We start from the raw sequence: 22,780 nt of genomic DNA, 5'->3' as shown, positions 1-22,780 counted from the left end.
GAGCAGTAATTATCATTTTAGGGGTATTTCTTTTTTATTTCCCTATAGCAGCCACTGATTTTCCAACAACAACAAGATGGCCCAGGCCCTGAGTGGTCACACGCAGGAAATATAGGGCTTAATAAAAATAAAATAAAAGTAAACCAACCAGAAAGTCAGCAGCAAAGTCACAACGTGCCACAGCAGCCACCCAGTCAGGCTGAACTTAATGAAAGCTCATCTGCATTAGTAATAATCTGCCAAGGCTCGGGGGGGAAATAGCGCTGTTCCAGGTGCTGGTGAGGAATGCAAAACAACGACCTTCTATACCGTCCCCCCCCTCTCCCCCACCCACCTTCGGCCCTCAACCCTCTTCTCCCCCATTTCCCTTCCAATGGAAGAGACTTTCTCGAGGATCTTCACATAAACAACTCCTACAATACTAACAGTGCAGCTGCCGCTGAGCGTATATCTGCCTTTCCGTCCTTTTCTCATCCATCTTTCGTCTGTGGCAACCCGATCCTGGCGTTTACTTATACCTTTCTCCCCATCTGTGGCACACACACACTTTGACACACGCTTCACAGAACAGTAACTAATAGCAACCTCATTCATTAAAAAAAAAACCTTGATGTTTCGCACGGAGGCAGGGTAAATGTGCTGGAACGCCTGCCCTGTCTGTCTGGTTGTGCAGCCTAACAACAGATAGAGCGATAGACAGGTGGGGTAGGGGCTCGTCTTACACTCAGCCGCCTCAGCCCGAGCGGTGACTGCACAACCCCTGATGGAGACAGATACATATTTCATCAGTTTTTAAGGCTTCGACATAAGCCCGGCGGTGTCTGAGATCCTACTGTAGCATCAGCTGCACCCATTTTTACTGCCAACATGAATAAGAAAGACACTGTTTCTAAAAGTAAAGTGCGGAGAGTTCCATAATCGGAGCTTTTGGGGAAGTTTCCATCTGAATGCATTAAGATCTCTTCTGCCAGAGGCCTTTCGCTGCACACTGATAAGCATCAAGAGTACACAGACATTACCCACTTCAGATCGCTGGTGACATCAACAAGTCCTTTCCTCCATTTCAGACACTGTTGACTCATTTTACAATGTTAAATAGACTAATTCCTCAGCCTCTGCTGCTGTAGTGCATGTACCATGTAGGTTTCTCACACAAGTATGATGTATGTGATGTGTGCAGGTTGGCAGGTGCTGACATGTGTGCAGTATTTGCATTACGGCTTCAGGCTTCCAGGTTGTTAGAAAGATGTTTAATACGACAGTAAATTGTTCTTTCCCTCTTTCTTGTCGTAAAACAGGCAAGACTCTCTGAAACTGCCACTGTGAGAAAGCCTGTCCGTATGTGTACAGAAAACAAACAGCATAGGGCATGTTGTCCCCCCTCTTTCCTGTCTAATGCATCCAATAGAGGAAAAAAAGCCCCACAAGTAATCTTGGAAAAAAAGAAAAGACTATGGCAATGGAGGCAAAATGTATCCAGCTGTTCTGAACAGCCACACTCAAAAGTGTTGTGAAAAGAGAGGGGCTAGACTCAATAGTGAATAATTTAAATATTGGGATAATGGAGCACGCTTTCAGCTCTTTGAGAAGCCGTTCATAGTGTTGCCATGTTCGTACACACAAAACGTAAGAATGAAGAGAGCGCTGCATAATTTCTCACCTCTACACACCTTGGCCAGGAGGCTGTGTGTGATAGATGGATTGTCGGTTCCAGAATTACAGAAATTGTTGGACCACTGTCATGTATGTTGAGGCATTCTGTGAGGAGTTTTTTTGTGATTTGCATGAACCAGCCTTCTAAGTATAATATTGGTTTGGTTCAGGGCAGGCTCCAGTTAAGCTCAGCTTGTAGTCGTGTCTGAAAGTCACAGATACGAACCAATCACCAGTTTCAGGTCCACCACCATGCAGACCTCTACTGGATGTACGTAAAGGCCCTTTGCAATGAAGACAAGGCCTTTGTACGGTCCAGCAGACAGTCACATAGGAAGAGAGCGAGTCCTCCTCACGTCCCTCTCTCTACCAGCAGCCACCACAAGCTGCACTGCCTCAGGAAACTTAACATGAACTTAAATAATGACTTAATGTCTTGCTGCATTCCACCCATCTCATGGCCTTTACCTGATGAGATCAATCGGACAAACAAGCCCAACTGGGACGAGACAATAATCCCTTTATCGGGCACGGGGTAGGCTTGACTAGCCAGCTTACCGGTGACATCATTCGCTATAGGTGAGATGCAAGAAGGACGGCAGGAAAGGAGAGGAAGATAAAAGAAGTGAAGAGGATGTAAACGCCTCACAAATATTAAGAACAGGATAAAGAGACACCGTAACAGAACGCACGGGTAGGTAAGTTAAATACATTAAAATAATAGTGAAGGCTGTATTTGAGTCCACTGGCACCGAGTGTAGAAGCGCCACAGACAGGCCTATTTGACAAGGACAGATGAGCTCAGCTACATGAGCCAGTATTCGCTAAGCAGTGAAGCGAACAAAGTTGAAACTCTAAGCGCCCTGAGAGCTGTTCTTGCAAATAGCACATCACTTGTTTACCTTGAATCCTGGTGTTTAATTTGCATGAGTCATTTGCCAGGCTCAAACAGCACATGCAACGCTATCTATGGCATCCAAAATGGCAACCGCCAAGCGTGAGGGTTATAAAAATTCCCACCAAATGGATGGAAGCAAAAGTATGTATAATGTCTGCAATAGGCCTAGAATGACTCTTTCTTTCTCACAATTCCTCCTTATTAAATCTCATGTCATTCCATTGCATCACCCAAAAACAAATATTCTATTTAACAAGAATCAAAGACGACAACGAGGGGGTGTTTTTTGCTATTGTGGAGGAAATACAGAGTAACACAGAGCCAGCAGGTTGGAGCTGGCAAATCCCACCTGGATGTAATCTCTACCATGTAAACGTACCGTCTGCAGGAACAGAAACTATCCTGCAATCTTCTCATCTGAAATCCTCAAAGATGGTTTGATGTTGCCCTCTAAGCTTTTGAACTCACCATGAACTCCACCCGCAGCCCAAGTTTGTTTGCTGCCCAAACGGCATGCGATGCCGATCTCCCATGAGCCTGTTCTTTGAATTGAATTGTGAGGCCTTGCCTCATTCCTCACAATGAGACCTGGTAAAGCAAACACTCTTGTTGTTGACATGCTGTACGTGCATGACATTATGCGGTGCAGAAAACCCTGTGACACACACACACACACACACACCACTCCCAATGCCACGGACAGGTTTTGGTGGCTCGTGGGTGATTTTCTGGTCAGTGTCAGCCTTTCTTTCCCGTCCTACCGCTGCCAAGAGGAAATGAAGGGATGATCCCTCCACTCCTCACTCCCCGAGAAAACAAACAGGAACACTCTACGGCCTGCATGTTGTTGACCTGCAGCCCAGGAGCAACAACATGCTACTCGTGGTGTTTACTTCAGGATGAGCTACTTAAACGGATCTAACAGCACTGCCCTGTTGACACAAACAATCCCATGTCCATGCAGGGACCTTAATAGGTTGTAGTTTTAAGAGACAGTTGGGGAGAAGTGTATACAAATTAAAGTTCACTAAACACTATAGCTCAGATAAAATAATATTCCTGTCAGACGTGAAAAAAGATGAGGATCTGAGGATTTCTCACCTTTCAGTTTTTTTCCCTGAATGCAGCAGTTTGAATTGTTCACTCAAAGTTATCTATACTATTGATCTTGCCAGCTTCCTGTTTTTACAGGAAACGAGGGTCTTTCGGTGTAGCACATTTAAAACGCCAGTGATAACATTTTAAAGTTGACACCACCAAACTAAGAATCCCCTGGCCTTCCCTTGACAGAATCTACACGTGGAGCCTCCACCTGGCCTTCGTCTGTGGGTGTATGTGTGTGTGTGTTTTACGTGTGTGGCTCACACACACCTGTTCTCCCCTGGCCCCGGTACCAGGCCTGAGCCCCAAACAAAGCTCCTCTCAGTACTGACATGGACACTGTTTGATTCCGCTCCCTGTTTCCCCAATGCTGCCTCCGCTGAAACCTAAACATGCTGTTTGCTATGGGCGAAGAGAAGTCTGCTCAAGAAGTACTGGGACAAGAAAGAAAGGCCTTCCCAGAGACTCATCTGGTTCTAATGCAGGGTCCGCTGGTGTGGATTACAGGCACATATTACAGGAGAACTTAGGCTGACCTCTCATCTCTATCCCGGGGGAAATGGGAGCCAGCTCTGGCGATGGGGGGCTGAGGGTCCAGGGGCCTGGGGTGCACTAGGGTGAATAGAGGCTTGTGGGCAGGCTGCCACCCCACACGATTGGTGCCCTTCTTCAATGGGAGAGTTTTTCAAAATCAGGAAAAATCACTTTCTTCCCCAGAACCTCTCCATGACACTAAAACATGTCATTGCTTCAAATATTTCCTGCAGTCTCTCACATCTTTACCAGAGTTTCACCAAGTTCTGGAGCAACTAAACAGGCCTTTGATAATCTTCAAAGTAGCACCACAACATGCTTGTTTTTGTCACACTATACACAACAAGCAGCTGGCTACTCAGCAAGCCTTTGAGTTGTACTGTTCTGTCCCACATTGGAAGGGGGGTTAACTATGGGGGTAAATAAGCTAGCAGGAAAGGCAGAATCAGCAGCAGCTCATAAGGCTGGCACTCAAATCTGGGTGTTTGGCCAAATAATCAGCTCAACCAGGAAAACATTCCTATTAAAGCTGGGATAAATCAAACAAGATGCAGAAAGCACAATAATCATCCAAACAAAACGAACAGGAACAAACAGTGGGACATATCTCTTTCTCCTTGTGCCATCTCCTATTTTCATCAACAATGTTACATACGATGCCTAAATGAAGTCTTCCATATCCATTTTTAAGACAACATATTGATCATTTCAAAGCTGCAGCTCTTACCTGTAGTATCTGGACTGTAGATACGTGGAGCAGACTGCTTTTGACACATGGCTGGCTGAGCCAAAGTCAATGACTTTGACCCTGTAGGGCTGCCGAGACGGGTCCACGAGCATGATGTTCTCCGGCTTCAGGTCAGCGTGGATCAGCCCCAGGCTCCTCAGTTTCATTAGCGCTGTGGCCACCTGCTGTAGAACGGGTCTGATGTATTTGAGCGGCAGGGGGCTGAACTTGTTCTGCTTGAGGAAGTCGTACAGGTTCTGCTCCAGCATCTCAAATACCAGGCACGTGTGGTTCTTGTGCTGGAAGCACTCGTAGGCCCTCACAAAGTTGTAGTCATCCGCATTCTCCGTGCTGAGACGTGCCAGGATGCTGACCTCGATCTGACCCTGCCGCGCGTACGACGGGTGGTTTTTCAAGATCTTGATGGCCACGATCTCGTTGGTGCCCCTCTTCCAGCACTTGACCACCTGTCCAAAGGTTCCCCGTCCCAAGAACTCCAGCACTTCGTAGGTGTTGGTCATGGAGCAGAGCACCTCATGCTGCACCAGCTGGTAGTCACCCTCACTGTTGGAGCCGCTGTTCTTGGACGTCGCGGTGGAGGTGGCGGCGGCCACCGTAGCCACCGTGGCTCCGCTGGCTGCACCGTTCTGGATCATCGGTGGGCCGTGCTCCTCAATGATCTGCACACTGCTGTTGTTGTCAAGCTCCTCACTTTTGCGTTTAAGCCCGCATCGCTGGTAGGTGTCAAGGAGACTGACCGTGCTGCGGCGCGTCAGGTTGTGAACACCGACCACGCCACCCACACCACTGCCACCGCCGCCGCCTCCACCACCGCTGCTGTTGCTGTTGCTGCCTCCACCCCCGCTGCCCAGCAGAGACCCCAGGGTCCCCGAAGTGCTGCTGGCTGAGGCGACCACAATGTGGCCCGTGCTGGCTGGGAAGATGAGTGCCTGGTCGTAGGGCAGTGTGGAGCTGGCGACCTGCAAGGAGCTGTTGATGCCGAGGGGGCCAGTGGCGGACAAGTTCTTGCTGCTGTTGTGGCTGTAGACTTTGCTGTGGGTGCCGTACCCTGTCATATCCCAGTTACAACTCTGCTCCACCTTCAGTTTCTTCACGCTAAAGAAGGCACTTGATTGGACAGTGTGAGGGGAGAACACTTGCACTTGCGAGGCCATACCTGTGATGAGAGGGGGGCAGAGGGGAGGAGCAAACAGAAACAGGAGGGGGATGAAAGTGAGAGGTTAGGAAATTGAGAGTGTCTGAAACACGAGTAGTAGCCAGTAGCTTTAAATAAAGACAGCTTGGGTCAGAGCAAGTCATTAAAACACCAATCGTAAATGCTGACGCGTCAGCATGTTAACCTCTTGAACTCTAACATCATAGTAAACAAAGAAGCAATTAAAATACCTTCAAAATGTCATTACGCATTTGTTGCTTTGGCATTAAATTATTTCTATGCAAAATACTATTATATATGCATCATTACAACTGGGGGGAAAGGGATTTCTTTTTTGTTAACACGATGACATGTTGTTTCTGATATTGTTACATAACGTAAATACAAGTCAGAATGTTTAGCAGAAAGATAAGCAGGTTTAGATTGAGTAGTGCTTATGCAAACCACTGGTTCATGCTGAGGAAATGCCATTTCCCCACTGTTCCCATCTGCAGCCAAGTAAATAGGCGGAGTGAATACTAAAAGAACACCCTTTCATGGGTCACCCCACAGAGACAGCGGAGCAACACAAAACCAGGCGCACAAAAAAGTCTGAGTGATTGCAATTTCCTTCCCCTCCACACAACCCAGCACTTCCAATTATTGGTACACAATTGCTCACTTTAGAGAAGGTGGCGGAAGACATTTCGGGTCAAGTAACTATGAGAACAGAGGGGCACTGAACTCCCTCTCAACTACGGATCCAGAAGACAACAAAACAAAAGCTAAACTGCAGTGAGGCTGTGCTCTGAACTCCTGGGAACAAGCTGCCTCAGAATAAGCAAAAGCTTCTCCAAGCAAACAACGGCCCAAAAATAGTCCCTTTCTTTATCTCTCGCTTTGCAAACAGGCTTGTTTGTAACATTGACATGATTATTACAGCACATGGAAGATTATACGAGACTTGTAGCCATGCTATGTTGAAAGCGTTAGCAGTAAACCCAAAAGGAGTTTACTGCTAACAAACCAAGAGCCTCCACCTGGCCGTGTCAATGCCCACACAATTAGGCCTTGCTGCTAATCAACTGACGCGGGAATCAGAGAACGCCACGGTCGCAACTCGCGCACAAACATTAGAAAAAAAACATGCATGCAAACCATTTGCTTCCGAGGAAAACCGTGTTTGCTTTTGTGTTTAATAGACATCTTGAAAGCTGGGAAGTTTTGTTCCGTACAAAGATAATAAGAGAAGCATTTCCCTGCAAGACTTCCATAACTGTGGGCTCTCTTCTGCGGACAAGAAAGGGGAGAGCAGGGGACATGCTGGTCACTTTGTCATTATTAGCCCTTTGAGTAGTGATGATGATTAATTCAGTAGGAAGTTGGCAGTCCTCCACCATACTTTGCCTCATTTGTTTTAACCCTTTAACCCTTTAACCCTCCGAACCCCTATCCCTCCTCCCTTTTTTTTTTTTTTTTTTAGTTGCTCTGTGGCATTGTTTGGACTTACTAGTTATCTGGTCATCTGGTCTTAGCCCTAATGCTGCAAGATTGAAGATGCAGTGCACATTATGAGGGCTCACTGTGGGTGTTGTGCAGTAGCTGATATAGCATCGCCCACCTATGCTTCCCGAAAGACTTATTTAAGCCTCAACGATGACATCTGCACATATAATCTGAACAATCATGTTTTTTTTCTTCTTCTTTTTTGTGCCCACGCAGAGCCACTTCATGACCTGTCCTGTAGTTTAGCCCAGAGGGGTAATGAAGATTGTCCGCTAGGCTATTAGGGGCAAGGCTCTCTGCTAATCACATAAGCCCTGAAGGCCAGATGTCACTCCTTGGATTACCAATTCCTGCGCCTGGACTTTACACTAAAAATAATTTGAATGATGGGTTGCGTCACAGAGCAGCGTCAACAGTGTGTGACGGAGAGCCTGACAGGATAATCACAAGCACAGACTGATGGACACAAAGATAGATGGACAGACACAGAGCTGGCTTGTTCCTTTTATGGAAAATTACAGCATTAAATATCTGCCAGTAGGATTATGGATAGCTCTGGGCTGTACAAGGCCAGATAGAGGCGTGCTGCTCTTTGCATTAGCATCACATGAATTCCTCCCCAACCCTGATCTTAGTCACTCATTGACTCTCTGTCAGTTTTAACACTTTGTTTAAAGAGTTCACTTGACATTGCCTACACAGTGCAATGAACTGAAGGCCACACATGTTGTCCTAAACTGGGGAAGCCTCTCAAATAAAGCTGACCAAAATATTTGGAAATTAATAGGACATTCTTGAAATTCAACTGTGACTTTTGCCACAAAACTCAAAGCTGCACAAACAGCGTCACAGTTTAGAGCCCTGTGCGGAAGCCAGATAAGTCATTAAATAGACCAAAAGTAAGAGGTCAAATGGCTGGAATTTTATCTCACGACAACATACACGGGCAACAATGTGACCAATTATACTTCATTGGGAAAGCCGCTCCAGTCCCCATAAATCACTCTCCATCCAAACTGAAGTTCAAACATATTTATGATCTAGAATCTAAACAACCAAACCCGCTTTACTATTGTCAGGAACAACACGGCGCTAAAGAGCTTCCCTTGAAATAGTCCTCTTGAAGTTTATTTGAATTTCTGAACCTGCCAAGTGTAAAATTGTAAAGGTCCATTGTTGCACATTTACAATCTTGGAATGCCTTCAGTAGCCAAGGCTTTTCATTTAGCATACCTAAAGGCACACTGTGTGTCCCACATACTGCAATTAAGCATACCAGAGAGGCATTTTCCAATGTTTCGAGGCAGCGTGTTGAAATGGTAGGAGTCAATGTTTTCAGAGAGATTACTTCTCTGTCAGGGCTTTGTTAATCTTCTTTTTGGGAGGATCAGGGCCGTTCTGCATGCCATCCGAGGGCGAGAGATGGACTGAAAAGGAAGGCAAGGAGAACAGAGCGTGGAGAGCGGGGCCACGAGTGGCCCTCACATTCTAGCCTGTGACCTGCTTCTGTTTGCTCTCTTTTATTAAACCCGTCATTTATACTCCGCTGACAACATGACAGAGAGTATTGATGAGGACGCCTTTAGACACCACCAAACCTACCAGAGAGTCCTTTGTAATTACAAATAGTCTTTTAATTCAAAACCTGCTTTTTATTCAACTCAGCCGAGCCTCTTCTCAAGGGTCTGTGCTTTTTACAAATCAGTACTTAAAATGATCTACGGTTGAGATAAAAAATAAATACGAAGAAAATCAGGCTTATAATTTGAAATATATCCCCCAGCCATCACCTAGTCAGGTCTGTCTGGTCGATGATCCCTGGCCTGGATATATCTGGACTACTTCCTGAGGCCTAATGGCTACCGACACAGACCGAGACGCTCTGATGACCCTGTCTCTTTACTGGACATCCAAGTGTCTGCAGGACTGGAAGGTGAGGGAGGGGGAGGCCCAAATCGCTGGCTAATGAAATGACTTCTGACTGTCTAGACAAAGCATTATCTCACCCTTCGCTGCCGTTTGGGTGTTGGAGCACTATACTTACAGCACCTCCATCGCTTTTATGAACCCCCCGACACATACAGATGGAAGACAAAGACCAACGTAAAGTGTCTTAGTAAAGTATTGGGTTATAGATACTCCAAGGAAATCCTCTGGAAGAACATGAAACTTCAAACAGATATTCCCTTCCTGCACAGGCCATAGCATATGACTCAAATCTATTCAAAGCATTCAGTGCCATCCATCTGTATGTGCATCTACATATATAGATAAACATAGACACATCATGGCCAACGGAACAACTAGTGGACAAACTGGGACCGTGTCCTCGGGGGTTGAACACAACAGTGAACGCACCACCGGAGAGGGACACATTGTCCACACAGAGCAGCCGAGCCTTGAGTTGCTGCCTCCTGCCTGAGTTCTGCCCTCAGTAGGGGAGCTGGAGCTTGACACTGCATCGTCTCTCTCGCTCCCTTTCTCTCACACCCACCACTATTTACCATCCCGTCTGCCTTTTTAGCTTTCTCATCTCCGCTTATTTATAGAATAATGCATCAGACCAGCTCACAGGGAGACACTGTCATGCAGGCTGCTGCTCCATCAGCCTTTATGCTCTTCCTGACCACAGTATTTGACCAGTTGGAATGGGCACGCCGTGTCTCTCAGCTCTCTTACAAACACACAAAAGAGGACAAATATCCGTCTCTATTGAGGAAAATGTGAAGGCCGTTTGACAGACACTTACAGGACTTCTCAGCTCGTAAAAATCGGCAACATGCCTGCTGTAAACGTGACACTCCCTCTCAACTCTCCCCTTCCTGGACGCAAACAGCCAGAGATACAGCATGTTGTGTTAGCTGTGAGATAACATGCTCGGCCAGCACTTGTTCAAATGTCCATGCATAGATACATAAGTAATGAGAGACAAGCACACAGGAACACCAATACATCTGTTGGGTGGTGGTTAAAGATGTTCGGTGATAAACTAACCAATGATAACGTTTGAGTTGAGAAATATTAACGTTTCTAATCTAAAGTAAAGCTGCTAAAGCAAGCTGGTTCGCCTGGGTAACTGTCGGTAGATAAGGAGGCTACCATTAACGCTGTAAGTGTGGTCATAAACCGGCTGGAGTGAGAAAAACATTTGCCTTGTTTATACTGCCAGGTCAGCCTAACCAGGCGGTGAACCAAGGCACTGGGTGGAGGAGACGAGGAGGAGGAGGAGGAGGAGGAGGAGGAGGAGGAGGAAGGGGCAGCAGAGTGCCTTGGCTTGAGCTGGATTTCTTATTAATCAAATCACGAGTGTAGCAAGTATACAAAGCACAGCACCAACTTCCTCCCCACCAAGAAAGAAAGAAAGAAAGAAAAGAAAAAAGACAGACAGACAGACGGACAGACTGACAGATAGAAAGAGGCCTTGAAATAAATGCCCTCGCTGCAGCAGAACGTGGAACAGAAAAACTATTTGTTCCGTGCAGAGTTCTTGTGTGCTGCGGGATAAAATGAGAACAAGGTAAAAACATGACCGACCAGAAACCAACCGCACCTGTTGACGCGCGGCTGGCTGCACTACTATTGACGTCCACAGCTTTAACTACCGTTGCAACCAGGGTGCTGGGCCATGCAGGGACACACACCTGATAAGCAGCCGTTCTCCAGAATGCTTATCGTGTACACACAGCGAGAAGCACCCCACCACACCACACTTCCTCTTATGTCATTAGGAGCAACAAGGACAGCTGGACACAATGTACTATAATGAGATCAACATATGAGAACTGCAGGCGAGAAACAGTAACCCAACACAGACAGCAATGGGGGAGGACACACAGATGAGTACAATGTGGGGAGAAAACACTGTACAATGGAAAATTGATTTGAGAGGGGCCAGTGCGGTATGGATTTAGTTGCATGTACGGACAAAGTATGAGGTTTTTAGTGGGAATGTGTACGGACGGCCTTGATTGCTGCCCTCGCAATGTGCCACAACCTGAGGTTTCGAAAGGATAGTGCTTCAACAAATGGAGGACAAAAGCCAAAAGCCAAAATGAAATCCGATGAGTCTGATGTTCACACGTGGACACGCATGCCTGCAAACACAAACACTGGGAGCTAGGTTCCTGTCAGCTGAAGGAGTAGAATGAGGTTTGCCGAGATTTTATTTCTAAAGGACCTAACCTCTGTCTGGACACACACGTAGGATTATAGTCTCTGACCAAAAAAACTGACAAACAAAGGAATTTTTTAAAAAGAACAAAAGTATAATCCACCACGAATTCCATTTTGTGTTATTTGTGCATGGTTTGCCTAATATTTGTGCGGTTTAGATTTGTTACAACCCCACTTAAATGATTATCAAATCCAAAGTGTGGAGTGAGTTAGCAGTCTTTTCATCTCGACTACATTTTTTGGGAAGTATTTGCAGTTTGGTATTGATTTGGAGTGCAAAGTAAGTCAAACAGCAGCAGACATGAAAAACAAGGCAAAGACCGAGACAGATGTACGGAAGGAAGCCAGTGAAACTGATGCCTACCCCTTCGAAACTCAGCGATTAACTTGAACAGAGGAACCAGTCCAACCTGACCGGGCGCCTGGGAACCAATCACATACAGGCAGGGCCACCACTTCCTGTAACTCCAAAACACAGCTGTACTCAAACAACAAACAAAGAAGTTGTCAGCTTGAAACCAGGATGGCTCAGGGTGTTTTTGAATGACAAGTTGTGGCACACAGGCCAGCGAGTGTGTTTGATAATGATTAGCGCTGACGCTGGTGCACAAAGCACAGAGACGGCAGACTGAGGAGCAAACCGGCAACTTCTATGCATTTCACATCAGAGCTCTTTATAACCCCCACATGCGGTTGGCCTTCTGCTCCCCTGTCTCCCCCACGATACTCCAACTCCCAATGCTATCAAATACAAGCTGGAGATGGTGCACATGCCTCCCCAGGCGACAGGACTGTGTGGTATTTCAGTGGGGTGTGTGAGGCTGCTCAGAGCTTATTAAGGCCACAGATCAGACTAATTTAGACTACAGATGCTTTTTTTTGTCTCCCTCTAAAATGCTTCAACATGTACTCCTCCCTTCATACTGCAGGTGACTCATCCATATACACGCTTGACAAATTGTTCTAATCTTCTAATCTCTCTTCATCATCTTCTTTTTAACCCTCTCTCCTTCTGCAGCTCCTCTCGTTCTGACAAAGTAAGGAGGCCCACCATGCTATATATTCAAACCGCTTCTTAAAGATTATAACACGCACACAAACACATGCTCACATACCAATTTCGCAAAGCATATGTGTCCTTAATCCAACTGACAGTGCGTCGTATACATGGGGGTTGAGTCTTTTTGGCCACAGAGCTGAGGTAATAAATATGGCGAGCCAACTCAGCCCTCCGCGTCTGATTCAGCGTGAAAATCATGGCTTTAGACAATTATATTTACAGCGTCCTCGCAGTCGCAAATAGCAGCCAAAACCGGGCAGGAAATGGCTATTCTGTCCGTCAGTTTAACACCCACACACTGAGTATATGAGGAAGACGCATTTTGAATTGGCTTGTATAAAAGGTAAACAGCTTCAGGAGGAGAAGAAGAGTTGTTGATGATAATCATTAAGATATGACAAACCTTGTTTAGTTAATTACATGAAACAAGATCCACCTAGCATCAGAACTTGCCAGTTTGGGTTTGGTCCTGTGATCTGAGCTGTTTCTAAAGCTGAGAGGGATTTTAACAGATGGAAAGGATGACCTGTGGGAAGCCAGTAAATAATGATTCATCACCCTTTCAGATGCTTTACTGTGAATAAAGATGGAAATGCTAGTGGTGCTTTAGCCCGGGTATGTTTTTGTCCAGGCTATTAAAATGTTGAAAGGATCTGAATGGGGTTTATGTTACTGAGATGGATGCCACTTAACGCTGCCATGTTTGTGTCCAAATGTCTTTATGTTTAATGCTTAGAAATGCAGAACTCCTCCTCACACGCTGTCGCTGTCTCACAGAGACCTAATGAGGGGAAAAGAAACTTTCCAAGCCTGGACCCCTCTGGAGCAGAAAAGGAAAGCGAAAAGGTCCACATAGCTAAAGGTCAACTGTTGGCCTTTTTCTGGGCCAACTTCTCTAAAAGTGATGGAGGGGTGGGAGCATGTTTGTGTGTGTTAGCAGCTGCTGGGCTCCGTCAGGGGAGCCGAGGGGTGGGCGCTTCGCAGGAGGCCGTTGATCGCAGATGTAAGGAGGACACAGGTTAAAGGAGACAAGGGGTGAGCTATAACCCCAACACAACCGTCTTAGACCACTGACCCCCACAACTCCTAACCACCCCGCCCCTTGAGCTCCCCTGACCCCTGTCAGTGCCCCTGAGGCCCATGGGCCCCCACAAGAGGGTATTCATCTCCGCGAACCAGCTCCACTGCCTCTCTCCCTTACTCACAGACTTTTGAGTTCATGAGGGTTTAGGGCTGTCCCACTGTCAAATTGTGCAGCTCGTTGAGGGATTTCTAAGACATGTTGAGCCCTTTATGCACACTTTCCTTAAGACTGCCTTTCTGCAGACTTCGCCTCATGGAATTACCCACAATTATCAGCGTTGTGGCGTTAAACACAGGGTTGCCAGGGACTGAGACAAAAGGGTAAACAAAGAGGACGGCATATGGGAGTTTGGCCTGGCATATTACATATACACAGAAACATTAACATTAAGAATGTAAGACACGTTTCAGAGGAATACAAGCAGGGACTATCACACAACTGGTTTATTCGTCAACATTTACTTTTTACTTTGCTTATCGAAGCTGTTTTGACAAAATTGCTTATTTGACAAATACCTCTCTCGTCTTGTAAGGCAAGAACCTGGAAGACGTTCAATCGGGGAGTAAAAACGTAAAAATAAAACCCCACAATTGCACATCAGATCTTATCGAGGTAACTTGATATGTTGCTGCAAAGTGCTGTCCCATTCGTATTTATACCATTTCAAACCCTCGCAACCTCCTCTCACACTCAACCATTTACCAGGTGACGTCAGTTAGGTCCCTGAGGGCTCCGGGCTAAAGTCTTCAGGGGTCCCATTGGGATTGGGCGTTTGTCTCTCAGGCTAATTTGAGGGGTCGGTTCAAAAGGCTGCAAGACTGAGCTGCTGGTTGCTCATGGTGCCTGGGGCTTTGAAGCTTTGAAGTGGATCTAAAAGGTGTGAAGTCTGTTTTCTATCCTGCAACACACTTAGACCCAGAAACATAAACATGTTCTGTTATTTATAATAATAACATTCTATTTATAATAATAATAATAATTATGTTTAGTTAATTTCTGCACGAATACATGCTTAAGCTTTTTAGTAGAACCTTCTTACACAAAGAGTTTATGAGGAACATGTTCAGCAACAGGGCTAAATATCTTAATTGTTTCTGTTTAGTGAGCACTGAAGTTCTTCAAAGATATGCAAACAGTGCATGTGTCGATTTTAAGTGCACTAAAATACAATGGTTGAAAAAAGCCCTTAGTTGGAATTTCAGATTGAAATGATAGGCATAATCATTTCTTCAAATCTTTCCAAATACTACTTTTTTTTTTTTAGAATAAAAAGGTCTAAACTGCCATTAAACAACCATAATCCTTCACCTATGCTCCAACTTAATGTTACTAAATGTCTTCAGAGATGTTCATGCAGCTGTGAGGAAATATTTCCTGCAGTTTGGGCATTCAGCATTTTCTGATGCCGGTACTGGAGTGGCATTAGAGGAGCCACAAGATAGTGTAATTGAATCAATGACTTTTTAACATCTCTCTCTCCCGCTCTCTCCCTCTCTACATCATCCTTTAAAAGCTCATAAAAGGATGGTTTCCAGCCTTCAGTGGTAACCAAGAAATAATTTTCTCAGTGAATATCATAGATATAGAGACAATTCTATTACATTTAATGACTATAATTCCTAGACGTCTCAACACATTTCGACACTTCCACCTCCTGCTTGTCTTGATGTGTAACTTTTTTAATATATTGTGAAGCAAATCTTTACCAGAGAATACGGGATTCCTCAGAAAATGCCCGGTCTGAACCAAATTAAGAAAAAATGATGGGAGAGGCGGCTATCTGTAACAGTGACTGACACTTTTTATTTCCATTTCTGGCTAGCATGGGGGTGTGTCATCACAACTGCTTTCCCAGTAGAAGTAGAATAATGAGAATCATACTGCATGTAGAGAAAAAGAAAATACAACGGTAAGATTGAGTAAGAAGATGAGAAGTGGAATATGAGAGCAAATACTGCACAGAAAGCAAGCGGAGGAGAAGGAGAGGGCTAAAGCTGCTCATTTCCATGCCTGTTGACTCTTTTGACCGCCCCGGTCCTCGTCTACTGCCGCCTCCTTTCTCGGTTCTGTGCCTTTTGCCTCCTGGCTCTGGAAAGAAATGGGCCCGAGTGCTAGATGACTGAGCTTTGAAGTCCTTTGGTTATCAGCCAAGCGTAGCGCTGTACCTGCAGCCATCTGTGAAGGGGCCGCCAGCAGCCGCCCATCGCGCCGCTTCCCTTCCATGACCGAGAGGGGCCGGAGCCAGGAGTGGTGATGGTGCTGGCATCAGCACTTAGTCCACGTTGGCTGGACATGGCAGAGTTGTGTCTATGTCCATGAATACGAGAGCATATACCCTAAAAAAACGCCAACCTCATGAGCCCTAATTGTAATGATCCAGTCTTTCACAGTTTATTTCAATATCTGCCTGTAAACCCTCTCCATCGTCACCCTCCCTCCCTGTCTCCTTCACTCGGAAGACAAGTGTGGACGTTATGAAGGGCTTGATTAAAAACGGCTAACCATTTTCTCACTCCGAGCTTTATGTAATAGAGACGGTTAGGATCTTTTGTTTAAATGAAGAGGCTGTGAGTGTGGTAGTTGCCCTCACCATTCGGCTGTAGTACCTTACATCGTCTGTTGTCTTTGCACCACATTCAAGGCTTTGTTCAGTTTTTTTTTTTTACCAGCTTGGCGAGTGCATGTGCATTGTGACGTGTGAAGTTGAAAGTCCAAAATAGCCGGTGATAAATACAGCCAGCAGCAGTTCTGTTCCAGAAGGCGTGATGTCAAAGGGACTGGTATGGGGGGCAGGGGATACACACTATCACAAACAATAGGATTAAGACCTGGGACAATGTGTGCCACAAACAAGCTGGTGGTTTGGTTTGGGGGGTTAGTGATGGCAATAAGACAACCAGTGGGGGGGACTGAGTGAGGCAGGGACAGGGGGGGTATTGGGTGGGGGGTCATGATTAGGGAGAACAAGAAAGCTACAGTAGTTAGACATCTTCTCAAGCCAGCCTCCAATTACACACACACACATTCATGGGGCTTCCAATCTGGCCATCAGGCTGTTGCTGAAGTGTCACATGGGCACCATGTGTGCTGGCCAATGGCCTCTCGGCTTATCAACAAACAGAGTGGGATGGAAGGACAGATAAGAGATGAATGTGGGGGTGGGGAGGGGAAACGCGGTGAGGGTGGGGGTGGGAATTGGAGGCCTCATTGGTGAATGATTGCGAAGTGAGCAAGCGATATATATGGCATGCGAGTAAAATGTAGAACATGCTCGTGCTGCACTGTGCGAAATACTGTCTATATATATATATATATATATATATATATATATATATATATATATATATATATATATACTGTATATATATATATATATAAAAAATAAAATAAAAGTGACACTCTCAGCATATAAAGTACCCTTTATGCTAAAGGAATCCCAGTGTAATTATTGCTTAGCAGGCCCAAGTTAACAAAAGGCCTCATTCACCCTGTGCCGTGTCGAGAAGCAGTAAAAGTGAACCTTTGTTTGAACCGTGGCTCTCATAGCAGATCAAAGCAATGGATGTGTCATAAGGTGCAGAGACTCTCAGCACGTTTTAGATGCTACTCTCATCCTCGCTGTAGAGCGCTTATTACATTACTTTTAGCAAGAGGAGGTTATCGAGATTCAAGAGGGACATTCATCTATTTTTGTCTCTTACGCTGATCCTCAGATATAAGACGGTGGACATGTTTTCTCGGTAATGTGGCAACCCACTGAGAACAAGGTTTCCAAAACCTTAAGTCATCATATACATGAATTTGTACTTCTGCATTTAGGAGCAGGGGGCTGCTGTGAAGCCCCCGGGGAGCAACTTTGGGTTCAGTGACCCGCTCAAGGAAACGCAGCAACATGCATGGCATGGGGATCGAACCGCCAACACTGTGATTAAAGGACAAACCCGCTCCATCGGTTCATTTTAAATGCAGATATCACATCTTTGCAACTTAAATATATATATCCATTACCGGCCAGAGAGCAAAGCGACTTTAAGATGCCTGCCACACTAGTTCCATTACTTAACGGAGCCTGGAGTCAGAGCCAAAGGCAGCTGTTCCACACAAGCTGACGCCATACACTGTGTGAAACAACAGTGTGTGGAGAAAAAGGGGCCTTCACACATGCATGACAACCAATACGGAAATGCCTTGAGTAAGCAGTCGACAGGGTTGAGGCTCCATCCCAGCCCACCTCCCCCTTCGATAAAAAACAACTCATGTCAGCAATTGATGTGGTCTCCCGCTTCAAGGGCTGCGGAGCCCGACTTTCCGAGTTGTTTCCGAGAGAGGTCTAAAACATATGGCAGAAGCACTAAAACAGGAGGCTTACTGACTGAAGAGAAAATGAGAATGGCAAAGTCCCCTTGCATCTCAATTGAATTTCCTCCAAGCTAAGAGAAAGAAGAGAAGAGAATAAAAAAGAGCCGGAAGAATTATGTACTAGAGGCACTTTTACTCCAGAGAAATGTACTAAAAAGACCATATGAAAAGTTGAGCCCGTTGAAATAGCCAGAAGTACTGTGCTCATAGTCAAGGCTGGGCCTCCTGTGTCAGACTGGCCTCTACTAACCTGTCATTTCAGTTCAGGCTGACATCCCCCCCCCCTCATCTGTTTCCAAAACCTTCAGATCACACCTGTGAACTATTCCAGCACATCAGAGAGCTCACATATTCCCTTGTCTTCAACTGAGAGCACGCACACACACACACAGACACACACACACAACTTATCTCACACAAAACTCACATTCTGTCTCCCTCCCAAGCTTCAGCTTCTTCTACTAAATGCTTCAACAAATCAATAGCACGAAGAATCCCTGAACACTGGCTTTCTCTTCCTTTTCAGATAGGAAGCTTTGAATAATGCAAAAGCGATACTTGTAAAGATAGCTTATCCATTTTCATAACCCTTTCTGAGCAAACCGCCTTTTAAACAAGTCATGGGGGGTGACGCATCAGGTCAACAAACAGATCAAAACGGCCGCTGAGTGACAGCGAAAAAAACAGAGATAAACACTCTCAATGGCACCGACAAGGATTTACACCTACAGTACAGGCTTTGAGTGATGACTGTTCTTTCCTGTGCACTATTTTAAATAGCGCCCCATTTCTTTTCAACTGTTTAGCTAACCTCCCTCCCCAGGCCTCTCTCTTTCTTCGCTGTGGACGGCGAAGAGCTAAACACACCACCCTGCTTGTCATAACAGTCAGGAAGAGAGAGACCCTCCTCGGCTCCCCCGACTCTGCCACCGGGCGCGGCCCCCAAAGGCCCCCGGGGCTCTTCCTGCAATTCTAACCAAAGTTTTTTAAATGCTGCAACCTTGGAGGCTAAGCCTGAGTCGTAGCCCGTGAGGAAGATATCAATCAAGCGGGTCCAAACAAGCGCGAGGGGGAGAGCAGGGGGGGGGAGAGAGGGCAGTTGCTGAAAAAGTCTGTCCTTCTGTCCTCCGAGGAGTAACTTCCGCTCAAACAAGGCATGGCACATTCCCCGTACCTGGAAACCATGAGGTTATTCAAAGCCGCATGAATACAGAATGACCGTGTCGGTGGATAAAACATGAATCGGCCTGTGATGTTGTCGCGCCTGTCACCACTATCATCAGCAGCAGCAGCAGCAGCCTCTGAGTCATACTTTGTCCATATTTTCCAGGCGTGAATGACTGAATCCTCTCTGGAATAGTACTGGTTGACCTGTGAGAGGCAGATCTGCAAATGAAGTTGCCTCCCTGCCTGGTGCCCAGCTTCGCAGCTGTCTAATCCTCCTGCAGGCCTGCCATACAAATAGGCGAAGCCACATGTGTGCGTGCGCATGTATGCAGATAGAGACAAATGCTCACGCAGGCATGAGCTAACCACAACAACACCAATATCTAGCCAGGAAAGAGGGCCTGCAGTGTGAACATTAGCTTTTCCGTAGCTGGGGGCTGCTGGACCTGCTCCGTTCATCAGACATCAGTCAAGGTGTCAGTTTGGGTTATGAGACCAGGTTCCCAGGGTGTCCAAGCCGCTGCCCTGCCTGCCAGCAGGCCCGCCTGATGGCTTTCTGTCTGGGCCAAGACGGACCAAAGGCAAACACGTAAAAAAAAAAAAAAAATAAAAATAAAAAAGAAGGAAAAAGGACACAACAATGACCACGACAAGCTTCATAAACAATCCTGAAAGAAAGCTCTACTGTGCTCAACAAGCTCAACTTTAAACTATCAAAGGAAATAATGCATCGTAAAGATTCAAGTTATTAGTCACCCTGGACCAAAGGGTGAGTGATCACCTAGTTTCCCCCGTTAGCTTTGGTCATTTCCACGACTGCTCTACATAACAGGCCCCTCCAACACTGAGGAGGACAGGCAAGGTAATTAATTCCTACTGCCGCCTCTTTCTCTTCCCTTCTCCTCCTCTCCGTGGCGAAGGGGAAAAACCGGGGAATGTAATTTACTCTAATTACCTTTTGCATAGGAGTCTCATTTCAACTTTCCTTTTCATGTTGAAACACCGTTGTCTCGGGCTATCCCTGGGAACTTCAACACCCCCTAAGGAAAGACCCTACAATATTGTAGTAGTTTGTAGCAACCTCATTGTTGATCATGATCCTGTATCTTCTAGAGCAGCCTAATATATGACCTAAATATCCATATTAGAGCCCACTTTTGAACGAGAGCTTTCTTTAAGGTCACTTTAAAACGTGTAGTATTACTTGTCAATAGTTATTTTCCTCAATGGTAGTTTTCGACAGAAGAGAAGGGGTTCCCTTTACCACCAGCAGAGGGACCATAGAGCAGACATGAGGATATCAAACATGAGGCTGCTGGAAAATAAATATTGGAAACATCAAGTGTCATCATTTGCTTTGTGCTGCAATTCAATTTGCAGAAGCTTCTGATCAGCATGTGAACCTCTGTTTCCGTTGGAAATACACTGAAAGGTCATCTGTCTAATTGCATGAGGGGAAAGCATCGCTACGGGCTACAGTAACTAAGTATATTATCACAGAGAAATTAAAGCAACATCGCACATTCAATAAAACCGTGTTATACTCACGCCACTGGTGTGACATAGTATTTAATGTATTGCTACTAATAGTGTAGTTGCAGTTGTTCCACATCCACTCCCGATCACGCACGGATCCCAATGGGCCGCGTGCACTGTTTAACATGTATAACCCACCTTGCAACGACATTGCAAAGCAAACACACAGTTTATCTGTGAATAAGTCTCTCATATTGAAAGAGGAGGAAAAAAACACACCCTGTAAACAATTTGGAGAAGCATGCGGTAGCATTCTCTCAATTGGATTAGTCACAGCGACGGTTACTGCAGCGGTGGCGAATATACGCTGTATTGCCTTTGGTTTCCGGGAGAGAGAGAGAGAGAAAAATACCAAAATAACCCCCCCCCCCCCCAAAACAAAACATTTGAATCAATTCACAGAGGCACCGGCTGACCTAAAGTCATTCTCAATGTATAAGATCGGCGTTTAAATAATTGGACATAGAAGAGCCGAGAGTGACACAGAGGCGACTCGCACCGATCGCTCTCCGACCTTCTTCCATCCCATCTCGATCGTTTGCACCGGGGAACCAACACGAGGACACACAAACACAAACACACGCACACACACACACACGCAAAGTGTACAACACGCAGACACACGGGCTGTTGTGTGGCACACGCGCTTTATTTGACCTTATTCCGGAGGGGCTATGTTAACGGACCCGGAGCACTCCATCGGAGTATTCACTCTCCAACTGTGACCAACAGCACTAACGCGCAGAGCTGCGTGCACATTGACAGCGCAGAGATCATACAACGCAAATAGCCCGCAGCCTGTGTGTGTGTGTGTGTGTGTATACGTCTTTGGCAGAAAGAGGAGAAGGTGCGACGCATCTCTTTTTACGTATCAGACGCAATTCAACCGTATCACAATTGATACAGTAGGCTCAGTGACAGGGGGGGGGGGGCAGGAGAAGAGAAAAACAGCACATTTCCAAAAGCCGCTTACCTTCGTATACAGGGGCCATCGGTGCAAGGGTTTCTGTTATTCATGGCAAAAAGATAAAGCGAGATTTCTGTTCAAAACTCATTGAAAATCTGCCATCTTGAGACACACTGATGAGAGAGAGAGATTGAGTCGCCGCGGTCTCCTGCATTACTGGCCCAGTTCATTAGTGAGGGAAACGCTCATAATTCATATCCAGGCGTTTTTCTTTTCTTCTTCTTCTTCTTCTTCTTCTTCTTCTTTTTCAAAACGTAGCATCCGACGCGAGGGCAGCGACGGAGGAGGATCGGCTGTGCAATCCGAAAGCCACCTGCGGTTGTGTTCCGGGAGGCTCTCCGATGATGAGCCGCGGGGACGGGCTTCACTTCAGCTCCGGTGCGACATGTCTGTGGAGTGAGGAGTCTGCAAAAGTTGCGCTGGTCAGAGCGCAGCGAGTTTGGTGTACAGTGAGATAGTCGAGCACCGAGCGAGTCGATGGAGGCGACGAGCCAATACTACGATCTTCATTATTATCACCGGCCTCCTTTACAGAGGAGCAACCCAACAGAATAATAGGGACAATTAATAGCAATGTTGTAGCCTTTAAGAAGGGGGAGGGGAGAGAAGAATACAAAAAAGAGCTTTAATATCAAACATTTATGACTCGATAAGGCACGTTTCTTTTTTTTCCTTCAACACCTTTTCACACACGGAGGCAGTTCAAAGTGATTCACGTACGGCAAGGCGAATACATACATATTAGAACAACATTTGAAACCAAAACCGTAAGGAAAATGAAATAGTATAACGTAATAAAAGTACATTAAAAATAGATGCAAGATAAGATAACAGACCAGCAATACAGCTCTAATAATAC

At 45.9% G+C, this 22,780-nt stretch overlaps 1 protein-coding gene across 5 annotated transcripts in view; it reads right to left on the bottom strand.

Moving 5' to 3' along the window:
- hipk2 (homeodomain interacting protein kinase 2) overlaps nucleotides 1-22,349 on the bottom strand; it is a 70,469-nt gene extending 48,120 nt beyond the window's left edge. For 3 of the 5 annotated variants that reach the window (XM_034534434.1, XM_034534435.1, XM_034534438.1), the window contains exons 1-2: nucleotides 21,928-22,349; nucleotides 4,914-6,090 (exon numbers count right to left, since the gene is read on the bottom strand). In XM_034534434.1, coding sequence (XP_034390325.1) covers nucleotides 4,914-6,090; nucleotides 21,928-21,946 — 1,196 coding nt within the window. In that variant the 5' untranslated portion in view covers nucleotides 21,947-22,349. Of the gene's footprint in view, nucleotides 1-4,913; nucleotides 6,091-10,324; nucleotides 10,382-12,112; nucleotides 12,215-21,927 lie in introns of those variants that run through there. The other 2 variants (XM_034534437.1, XM_034534436.1) reach the window with 2 other exon arrangements.
- Nucleotides 22,350-22,780: the final 431 nt, after the last annotated feature.

Source organism: Cyclopterus lumpus, chromosome 6, assembly GCF_009769545.1.
Source record: "Cyclopterus lumpus isolate fCycLum1 chromosome 6, fCycLum1.pri, whole genome shotgun sequence".
Classification (NCBI taxonomy): domain Eukaryota; kingdom Metazoa; phylum Chordata; class Actinopteri; order Perciformes; family Cyclopteridae; genus Cyclopterus; species Cyclopterus lumpus.
The sequence above is the reverse complement of the archived record's forward strand: the minus strand, read 5'-3'. Positions and strand labels throughout refer to the sequence as shown.